This window comes from Siniperca chuatsi, linkage group LG22, assembly GCF_020085105.1.
Source record: "Siniperca chuatsi isolate FFG_IHB_CAS linkage group LG22, ASM2008510v1, whole genome shotgun sequence".
Lineage (NCBI taxonomy): Eukaryota > Metazoa > Chordata > Actinopteri > Centrarchiformes > Sinipercidae > Siniperca > Siniperca chuatsi.
The window spans coordinates 23,250,797-23,261,424 of NC_058063.1; the positions used below are offsets into that span (position 1 = coordinate 23,250,797).

At 49.2% G+C, this 10,628-nt stretch overlaps 1 protein-coding gene across 1 annotated transcript; it reads right to left on the bottom strand.

Moving 5' to 3' along the window:
* Positions 1–5,883: 5,883 nt before the first annotated feature.
* LOC122870243 (forkhead box protein F2-like) lies at positions 5,884–9,974 on the bottom strand. Its single transcript, XM_044184307.1, has 3 exons — positions 9,837–9,974; positions 7,755–7,963; positions 5,884–6,627 (listed from the first exon to the last, which is right to left on the bottom strand). The coding sequence occupies exons 2-3, from the start codon at positions 7,869–7,871 to the stop codon at positions 5,884–5,886; spliced, it is 861 nt and encodes a 286-aa protein (XP_044040242.1). The 5' UTR covers positions 7,872–7,963; positions 9,837–9,974.
* Between the last annotated feature and the right edge of the window lie 654 nt (positions 9,975–10,628).

Sequence of the window (10,628 nt, forward strand, 5' to 3'; positions counted from 1 at the left end):
AAACAGCTGTGATGGCGACATACTAATTACTGTATGTCATTTAAAGGTGAGCTTGATTCTGTTGATCAAGTCTTCACAGGTCTGCAGCAAAAATCTCATTGTTTGTCCGAGCATGGCATACACTGACTGGCATTCTCGACCTTCTCCAGACGACCATGAGCCCGAACAAACAAGAGGTCTGTTGGCGCCATTTCACTCAACGTTTCATCAATTTAATATTTCAAAACAAGACTTGTTAAGAACTGTGCTATGTTTTTACGAAAAAGGTCTCAAGAAAGTTGTGCGTTCATGCCGGCCGTCGCTGTGCGAGCGAAGAGTTTTTGTGTTTTCCAGAAATCAAATTTTAGACACGAATGTGTTTAAAAAGGTATCACAGAACATGTTGGCGTGTTGGAAATGACATGTTTGTGGTGTGGAATGATCTGATCTCTTTCAGTTCAGTTCGGTTCCTTTTAGTCCCAGGGTTCAGCTCAGAACGTACGAGCTTCCCAGAAGATCCAAAGGTTCCCCGCGAGATCCCGCACTGCATTTAAAACTGCAGGTGGATTCTCCTGTTCGGTTTCCTGTTGGTCACCACGTGGTACAATCTGCATTGATACAAACACAGAGAAACTGGTTCTGAACTCTCTTTGAGGTCCTGGTGAGGGTTTGACCGATACAGACTTTAGAAACCTGAATGTTTGGGACTGGAGGTGCCAATTTAGAGCCAATATTCAAAGCGAAACTCCACCCAAAATGTCTTTTTTTTAATTATCAAACACTGTTCTTTGTACAGACAGACATTACAAACCTTCCACTGCCACCTTTTACGCAAATACAAAAATACAACAAAGTTGCCAGTCTGCTTTAGTTCATATAAAACCAACTGGAAGTAAGACTGCGCCCTGAGAACTTTCCATTGAAATCCAGACAAATAAAAAAAAAAATCAGATGTTTAACTGTTCATTCAGGCAGAGGAGTAAATTAGTAAATAAATAAATCTAAACGCCAGATTCCACGAGAAGCAGATCAGCTCTGGACCATCTAGAGAGTTAAGAAGCAGATCATGTCGTACCAGCATGAACACAGCCCAGTAAAAATCAATCAAGGTGCCTTTTAAGTTCTTGAGGAGGAGGTAGACAGAAGAGACGGATAACAGTGATGTGGTAATTGTAGTCCTACTGTGGTGAAGTTGTAGTCCTTAATAAGAGTCCTGGATCACTTCCTGCTGAGGTCAGTTTGTACTCCCTCTGTAGTAAAGTTTTTCCTTTGAGGTTAACTTGTCGTCCGGTTTTGGTCAAACTGTAATTGTTTCTGTGGTGACAGCAGTGGTCCACTTGAGGCCTGAATCGTCCTGGTTTGGCTACGATGGGGTTTGTGGTTTGCTAGGAGGAGGAGGAGGAGGAAGGGGGGGACAGTTTGATCACAGATGGCGAAGGTAGAGGTGGAAAGATTCTTATGTTTACGACTTGCGAGCATTCACATCACTGGGCAACTCAAGACGGATGTATAATTACAGAGTAGGTCGTTGGAGGGTTAAAAATACTGCGCGTTGACGATATAACACTATATCCATTAAATTTGGATTTAATCAGCTTGACCGATGTGCTTTTGCTGACAGGAGAAGTCTGTTTTCGTTTGGTTTTCAGGCACTTCCGTTAAGCGCCAAGTTGGATAAATCTGAGCTTTCCGAAAAATCAGCTTCCCAGTCGTAATTCCAACTTGGGCGTTGACGTGAACGCTATTTACAAGTCACTTTAACCAGACATCAGACAAGTTTAATATCATCCTGTTATCAAGTTGCACACCAAATTAATGTTAATTGGCGACAGCTGATATGACCCTCCCGCGTTTGTAATTTTAATCGTAGAAAGCGCGGAGAAAGAGTAAAGAAAGGACCGGATTTTAAACAGCTTTATTTTAGCCGATACCGATGTATTAAAATATTCCCGGATCAGCCACGATACTCATTCTTAGGATCAGCTCGGGACATCTCTAGTAATTACAGTATCTGATATGACATGAACACGGCATTAAGGGCTTCTGGTAAGGTGCTGATGTCCCGGCTGGGTGAAGTTTTCTGCCAATCATCAGTAAAAAAAAACAGCCAATCACATCAGAAACCCACTACCTGACCATGGTTGTGTTTCCGTGCTTGCCAAACATAATAAAACTGGTTTGAAATTGAATGTTGTTTTAGCAAAGCTTCGGCACTGTTTCCCATCCTGTTGCTGAGTCTTATTTTTGACTTCTTTCAAAGAACAGTCGCAAGAAGATTCGAGAGAACTAGACAACTGGCGTGAATAAAACCTTTAATGTGCCCAAATGACTGGACTCTGTGAAATCTGGTAAACTTATAGATCTACCAAGGCTACATAAGCTACATCAGGCTGAGGTAAACTTCGTGTACCAATATACCCTGCTTTTGCTAGCACAGACCAGTCACATGACACTGAGCTTCTTTTCCAAAATCTGACATCTTCTGGTCACAAGCAGGTACAGAACTGTCCCCCTACTATTGGCTGATCTTTGGTACCAGGTGAAGTGACCAGCAGTCTGTAAATATTGGCATCATCTGACAGCAAAGACCGGCCAACAGTAGAGGAACCGTTCAATACTCTGATATTCACAAATAGATGTCAGGCTTCACGTAAATTCAGGGATGGGGGTTTGGTAGTCTTTAAGTCTTTCTACCCATGATGCATTTGTTTCCCAACTAGGTTAGTTCCAGTCAAGATAGCAGAGAAGCAAACCTGAATAATTCCCAGTCCTCTTGTCTTAGATTACATCGACGAAATCTAAAGCTCATCGGTTAACTGTTGTTTGTTGCCATTTTTCTAACGCTACTTTTCACAATTTAGCTGGGTAGCTACCGAATCCCACCCATTCTCAATCCCGCCTGCTAAATTCTGATCGGCCAATCGATAATTGTAACCTGCTAACTGTAGCCTTCTGTTATGCTAACGTGCAAAAACAGACTGGTAGCCAAGTAGCTGCAGCTTGCTAGCATCGACACAACCTGTGCACATATATTTAAGAGCCGAGTTTTAAATTTACCTTCAAACAAGTTCTGGAAAACATGCAATTGTTGCATCATCATCACACCAAATTCTGATTGGCCAATTCCTGTTGCCTGTGACCAAACTGCCCCCTCTTCCTCTGTCCTCCTAGCTGGTTCCCTGTTCCAGCTGAGGTGGTATTTGTAGTCTTAAACTGTCATCCACACAGTGTGAAATTGTAATCCTGTTTCAAAAGCACCTGGTTTAATTCCAGAAGTTGTAGTCCTTTTTCTTAAATTTATCCAAGCCTGATTTGTAGTCTGTATGTGATGGTGACTTCCTGTTCGGCCTCTAGCTGCGCGACTCTGTTGGCAGGGGGGAGGCTAGAAGAACCAACGAAATGCCTCGCCGGTCGGGACGGACGGCGGCCGCTAAAAATAAGAGACAAAAATAAATAAATAAATAAAGAAGTGAGAAAGAGAAATGTATGTGTCTCTGTGTGTTTAAAAGTGTTTTTAGATGTCACATAACTTAGAACAGGCTCATGAATGTACTCAGCAAAAGTGAATCAGAATCAAATCAATATTTCAGTGTGGTACAGGATCACCCAAATCAGTAGGGTTCATCCTCTGGGAGCCATGAATTCCCACAGCCATTACTTGCAGTATTTTGAGTATTGACCATTTGTCCTGAGGGTGGAGCTAGAGGACCGATTGTCTACAGCGCCACCTATAGACAACCATTCTCACCTACAGGCAGTTTACAGTCTAAAATGGTAATGGTTCATCTTCTGGGGACAGTGAATGTGCTGAGTACATTTCAGGTTTCAGAAGGTAGTCTGTGTGAATGCGGAAGTTTATCAGTCTCACAGCTTTTGGGAAACCTCCGCCCTCCACAGCGTGGATGTGAAAGCTCTGCACTGAAACCCAGCTGGCATCACTTCCTGTTACACTGTAAATCAGCAACCTCCACGAGGTTATTGGGTTACTTCACGCGGATCATTTGATGGGTGGAAGAAGTTTTACTAAAGCAAAAGTAGTAACACTGCAGTGTAGAAATATTCTGAAGTAAAAGTCCTGCACTCAAAATTTACTTTAAACAAAGTACAAAAGTTTTAGCATCAAAATATACTTTAAATGTACTCATTATGCAGAATGGCCCATTTCAGAATAATGTATATGATATTATCGGATTATAATAACTGACACATTAATGTGTTCATCGCTTTAATGTTGCAGCTGGTGAAGGTGGAGCTCGTTAAACTACTTTATTTACTGCCGAGGAGCTTGTGAATTCCTCCAGGGCGGTTAATAAAGTCTTAACGTATAATACATACATCAATATTGATTTGTTGATTATATTTTGTATCATTAATCTGAATCCGCAAAGTAACTATCGAATAAATGCAGTGAAAGTAAAACGTTTCCCTCCGAGTACCTGAGTTAGCGGCCACTTTCCAGCACTGACTGGTTTTCGGGATGACGCGTCAATCTGGCGAGCGAATGTGAAGCTACAAACCTCTCTGAGCCAATATTTTATAAATCAAATTTTGGTGGAGTGGTCCTTTAAACGCAAACCGAACCAGCCTGGATTGATTTGGATTTCAGTGGTCAGTTTGTTCTGGACTCAGCAGGACTAATATTATAATAACAACAACAATAATAACAATAATAATAATAATAATAAAAAAACACAAAAGCTCCGCTGTTCGTTTCACAAAGTAAACTTTCTGACTGACTGAGAGTTTGGTCGACTTCAAAGTGAACAGAGGAGGGATGAGGCAAGAGTGTGAAACCACATGGTGACACACACACACACACACACACACACACACACACACAGGGCTGTCACTTGCCGCTAGCCTCCACAGGTCCAATTAGCGTGTAATTGAGGAAGATTACAGCTGCTAATTCACTGTTTCACTAACACACACACACACACACACACGCACACACACACACACGCACACACACACACACACACACACACACACACGCACAACATGTTTTAATGTGTGTACTCACACCACATGTGTGTGTGTGTGTTGATGCTGAGGGAATAATTACCGATAGTTTGTGCAGATTCCCTCAGGGAGAGTGTGTGTGTGCGTGTGTGTGTGTGTGTGTGTGTGTGTGTGAAAGAGAGAGAGATATATAGAGTCATCAGTGAGGTCGAACGCTGGTGTCAATTAATTATTGATCGGCATTAATTCTTATTGCACACACACACACACACACAGTGGTAGATAACAAATATTCTCCTTTCGCTCTCTCCGGCTCGCTTTATCGCTGTGAATCAGCGGAGAGTTGGTGTGTGTGTGTCTGTGTGTGTGTGTGTGTGTGTGTGTGTTGGCAGCCTGCCAGACCTCAGCAGGGACCGAGCTCTCGCTTTTCACCACCCACCATCTGCACAGCGTTCACACACACACACACACACACACACACTCAGCAGGGTGAGCGATGCCTTCCAGCTCTGGCAGTGATCTGGGTTAAGTGAGCCAGGACGGACACGCACACACACACACACACACAATCTTGTGTTTAAAGAAACGACGAAACACAACAAAAGTTGCTGAATAAACTCCACAGCGTGTGCGTCCTCACCTCCAGCGCCCCCCCTCCTCCCCCCGGCTTCTTCTTCAGCTCTTCGCACTTCCTGAACTTGCAGATCTGGTGACCCGTCTTCCTGTTGCGGCAGGACGAGCAGACGCCACAGTTGATCAGCCGCCTGCACGGCCCGCACACGCCGCACCGCTTCCTCTTTCTCTTGGCCACCGCCCCCGAAGACGACGACGACGACAAGGCCACGCCCCCTGCATTCACCCCCGATGACGAGGGCGAGGAGGAGGGGCAGGGGGAGGAGTTGGCGTGCTGCTGGCAGTCTGTTAGCGCCCGCTGGCCGCCTGTCATCTGGAAGGCGCTGCTGGCATCTGAGATCCCGCCCCTGCCGACCCCATCGCCATGACAATAACCCCGGGGGGTAATCCCAGCCCCCCCAGGAAGCTACCGCCCATCACCCCTCCCCCATTGCAGCTCCCGCCCTCCGATAGGCCCATCATGTCCGGGTGGGCGTGTCCCTGTTTGTTCATGACGCCGCAGTCCGCCCCGCCGCCGTAACCGGGGAGGAAGTTCCCGTTGCTAGGCGCCATGGGGTGATGGTGTGCTGTTCCCTGTGTGACAGGAAGTGAGGAGGCAGTGTGTCCGTGTTTTTCAGCTCCTCCCCCGTCACCGCTCCCTCCACCTCCTCCTCCGCCCCCTCCCGACCCCCCCTGGTGCATGCTGGTACTGTGGGGGTGTGGAGAGGTCATGTGCCCTGGCGTTGCCGAGGGGTGATGGTGGTGGTGGTGGTGATGCGTCGGGGCGGTCGCCACGGGTTTGGGCCGGCCCCAGAACATGGCAGCCGGGTGGTTCATGTTCACGTTCACGTTCATGTTGTCATGGCAACCCCAGGGCGCTGTCGCCATGGCGCCCAGCCTGGCGGCGGCGGGGGGGAAGATGGGGGCGGCGGCCGCCAAACGAGCCGCCAGTTTGGCAGACTGGGGGAAGTTTGTGACGTTCATGTTGACGTTGGTCTTATAGAAGCTGGCGATGGATGAGCGGTAACGGTCCATCTCCGTGGTGTAGTCCAGCATCGGAGCCAGGCTCGACACCTGCAACACATACCGGTATCATTATCCACCGTAATCAATAAAAACACGCGGGATGTTATGTTACAGCTGCTTGACGTCATGGTTAAGAGGCGCCCTGGGGGTCTGTAGTGTTCGGCGGTGGCGGGCGCCGAAACACAGAGGACACTTCCCGTTTTCTTGCTAATAGAGCTTCACCTGCGAAACCCTGCCGGGCTGCGAAAGCCACTGTGAAATCCCGCCTTGCTGGCGGCTGTGTGTTTTTAAAACGAAATTACGGTGAGAAATCCCGGGAATCTAATAATTTTTTAAATCACAGGAAAACCCCTCAATCCTACCTGCGACCGCCAGTGTGACGTCGTTAACTAACGTTCATCTCAGCGCGGACTTCTGGAGATGAGCAACAGCACGGGAAGGGACTTTTGTTCCCAAAGTTAAACCTTCAGACAACGCTTCTTCTCAGGCTTGGCGCCATGTCTGGGCAGAGGTACTGCCTTACAGGCTGAAGCCAGGGAACAAAAGCCCACAGGCTGTAACAGTGACAGGTATCTGTGGCTGTAAACGCCTCCTGCACAGATTAATGCAGAGCACCTTTTGCTTTGTTGAGGGGCTTACTGTGCACAGCGGTTTCCCGGAGGAAACCCTGAACAAAAAGTAAAACTACACCGAAAACATCTGTAATTTTCACCATGACGTAACACGCGTGCTACTGCCCCGTCCCTAATGTCAGGTTTGACAACTGGTTGCCTCTGCTGCCTCCAAAGGCAACATCGACTCCGTAAAATATATCTTTGTTGTTCAAGTCGACACAGCCTAGTTCTGTTTTCGTTAGATAGCGATGACAGAGAGATGACAGGAAACGACGGAGACAGATACGGGGAACAACACGCAACGAAGGTCAATTCACGGCCTTAACGTCCGACTCCACGCTGTTCTAGTTTAAAAATGGCCGAATGATCCTGCATTTTAATGCCGAGCCGAGGAACAGAAGAGTGTGGCAGTCAAGCAGTCGAGTTAGATTCAACAGTGACCCCACCTGAAGGCGAATTTCTGTGAGGTCATCAGAGTAAAGGGCTTCCTCTGATTTGCTGGCGACCCACCGGAGCCCTCAGCAGCGTCTCAAATGTTAAAAATGTCGAGCGACGACTCACCTGTCCCTGTCCGCCGTAGCCATGGTGATTCGGGTGGTGGTGGGAGGGGGCGGAGCTTCTCTGGAGCATCGAGGAGAGGTCGCTCTCCACACACACGCCGCTCGTCATGCCTGACATGACCTCTCACACACACACACACACGCACGCACGCGCTCGCTCACACAGGAAGTCGGCGAGCAGTCAGTTCTGTGCCGTCGACACGTTTTGCTCTGTGAACGAAAACAAAAGGCGAGGATCAGGAAGACATTTCTCTTCAAGTCAACATAAACTGCATCGCTGCTGTATCGTAAACTTCTTCAAACGTCGCAGAGATTTCCCATGATGCACCTGACACATCGCCCTCTTTTATTCCGTAGGTAACAGGTTCATCTCTTCTTCTTCGGCGTCTTCGCATTTTAATTCACATCACAATCGAAGCAAATGCCACAATATCAACATCTACCTAAACGCCTCGAGTCCCGTAATTAACCCGCACTAACTTACGCTGATACAGGACCGTCCCAAGCCTTCGCCAATGAAATTAACAAACCGGACCGACGTCACAGACCACGCAACTTCCTGTCGAAACAACGAGTGAAACTTTACCCGCAAACGAAAAAGGAGAAAAGGAGGTCTTTTTGAAAAGCACCTCTTCTACTTTAATTTAAGTAAAGAGTCGATATTTCTGTCGCTCCTGCTGAAGTGTCCCTGAGCGCTGGATCCCAACCAGTTTTTCAACTAAATTAAACTTTGACCCCAAACACGCCGACCTCAACAACGTGCGTCCGACGCGATTCAGGCATCAAGTTACGGCCGAGGAGAACGGAGCAGTTCAGTGCCTCTCCTCTGGGATCCTGCCCATCTAATTAATACAATCTAATTCATTCTTTCTGAACTCTGAACTACTCACTCGACAGGCTGACCTCTGACCTCTGCGTACACGCACACACACACACACACACACACACACACACCTGTCTGAAACATGCACTGCCTTTCGTGAATGTGTGTGTGTGTGGGCACAACAAACAGGCTGAAAAAGAGATGTGTGAATGAGTGTGAAATGTGTGTGCGGCTTCAAAAACAGACCATGAGTGTGTCTCTGCGATGTGTGCGCGCAGCCAGTGTGAAAATGTGTGTGTCTGCTCGCCCCCCCCCAACTCCCTCGAGGCGTAACTAATTACCCTGTCTGGTCAACTGGGCCGGCGCGAGCTCCGACAGAAGGTCACGGTGGCCACCGGCCGCGAGGGGAAATCGGCTCTCCCACGCGACACATTCTCTCTCCCCCTCCTCCTCCTCCCCTCAGGCACAGTGCGAGGAAGGCGAGGAGGAGGAGGAGGGAGGGGGTGGGGAGGGATGTGAAGGGGTCAATCAAAAAAAAAAAAAAAAAAAAAAGCCAGACCCGATAACAACCGATAAATACCGTGAACACAGCATGCAGTCCGACAGGGAGAGGAGGAGAAAACGAGAAGATGGACGGCGTGCTGCTGCTACTTACCGGGCCCGCGAGGAGGAGGAGGGAGGCGGAGGAGGAGGAGGAGGAGGAGGAGGAGGAAGAGGGTGATGAGGAGAAGACAAGGAAGGAGGAGAAGAGGAGGAAGAAGAAGACCGTCTGGGAATTAGCCCGCCACGGATCATGGCTGGCGGGGAAGGAGACAGAGAGAGAGAGAGAGAGGAGGGGTGGGGGAGACAGGAGCACCGGGAGGGATTTGTCGGTACCGAGGAGAGAAGGAGGAGGAGGAGAGGAGGGGGGGGAGGAGGAGGAGGAGGAGGAGGAGGGGGTAACGGATAACGGGGCGGATGGATAATCACCTGGGCTTGGCACGAGCGAGACCGAGGCGGGGGGGAGAGAGAGAGAGGGAGAGAGGGAGAGAGAGGCGTTAGATTAGCCGGGTCGAGGCGAGGAGGAAGCGGCTCTGTGGAGACCCTGCAGGGGCGGGACACAGCCGAGCTGGAGGAGACCGAAAAACACCACCATGGGAAGAAAGGAGAAAGAGCGGGGAGGAGGTGGGGGGAATAATGGCGGAGGTTATGAACGGATACGTGCGTCGTTCTCGCGACAGAGTGAAGGGGAGGGGAGGGTGATGGCGGGGGTACACGCACCGCTGATGTTCTGTAACGGAGAGGTGGGGGGGGGGGGTGTCGGCTCGTGCCCTCCGCCGTGGCTCCTGCTGTCGGCGGCGCCCGTGGCAGCGTGCCGTGCGCGTGGTGTGAAGGGTGTGATTGGCGTTGAGGCGAGGTGAGGGGGGAAACCAGAAGGCGCGAGCCCTCGCAGATGATTGGCTGCCTGCCTGCCGGTAACACACAGAGAGAGAGAGAGAGAGAGAGAGAGACTACAGGGAGACATTAGTGTTTACGAGTGACAATGTGGCAGATTAATATTTAACGTGTCTTATCACCGCGCTTGCGTGATTTTACCATTTTACCAACTGTTTCAATTAGCACCGTTTGAAGATCGATACTGCTGGGTGATTGGCAGCTTACAGCGTTGCTCGTGCTGTAGCGTTACGCCTGTTCGCGTGGCGCTCATTGCACTGCAGCGACCGGCAGGCGTCCATCCAAACCTTAGCACGCATTTCCAGAAACTCGTGAAAATAAAAACCCGACCCGCTGCGTGGAGGCGAGCAGCTGGCGGGGCCGGTCCTCCAGCCGCTGCCGCTAAAGCGCCGCAGAAGAAGAAAAGGAAGAAGAAGAAGAAGAAGAGGACGCAGCGGGGCGACGTCACTAAAGGCTCAGACGACGGGAAACGTGACGTCGGCTTCAGGTGTTGACGCGAGGAAGGCTCCAGCCTCCTCTTCGCCCCACACACGTGCGTCAGCAGCTACTCACCACAGGAAACACTTCCGACTCTAATCTCACGTCTCTGTTGGCGGCACAAACACCGCAAGGCTGCTG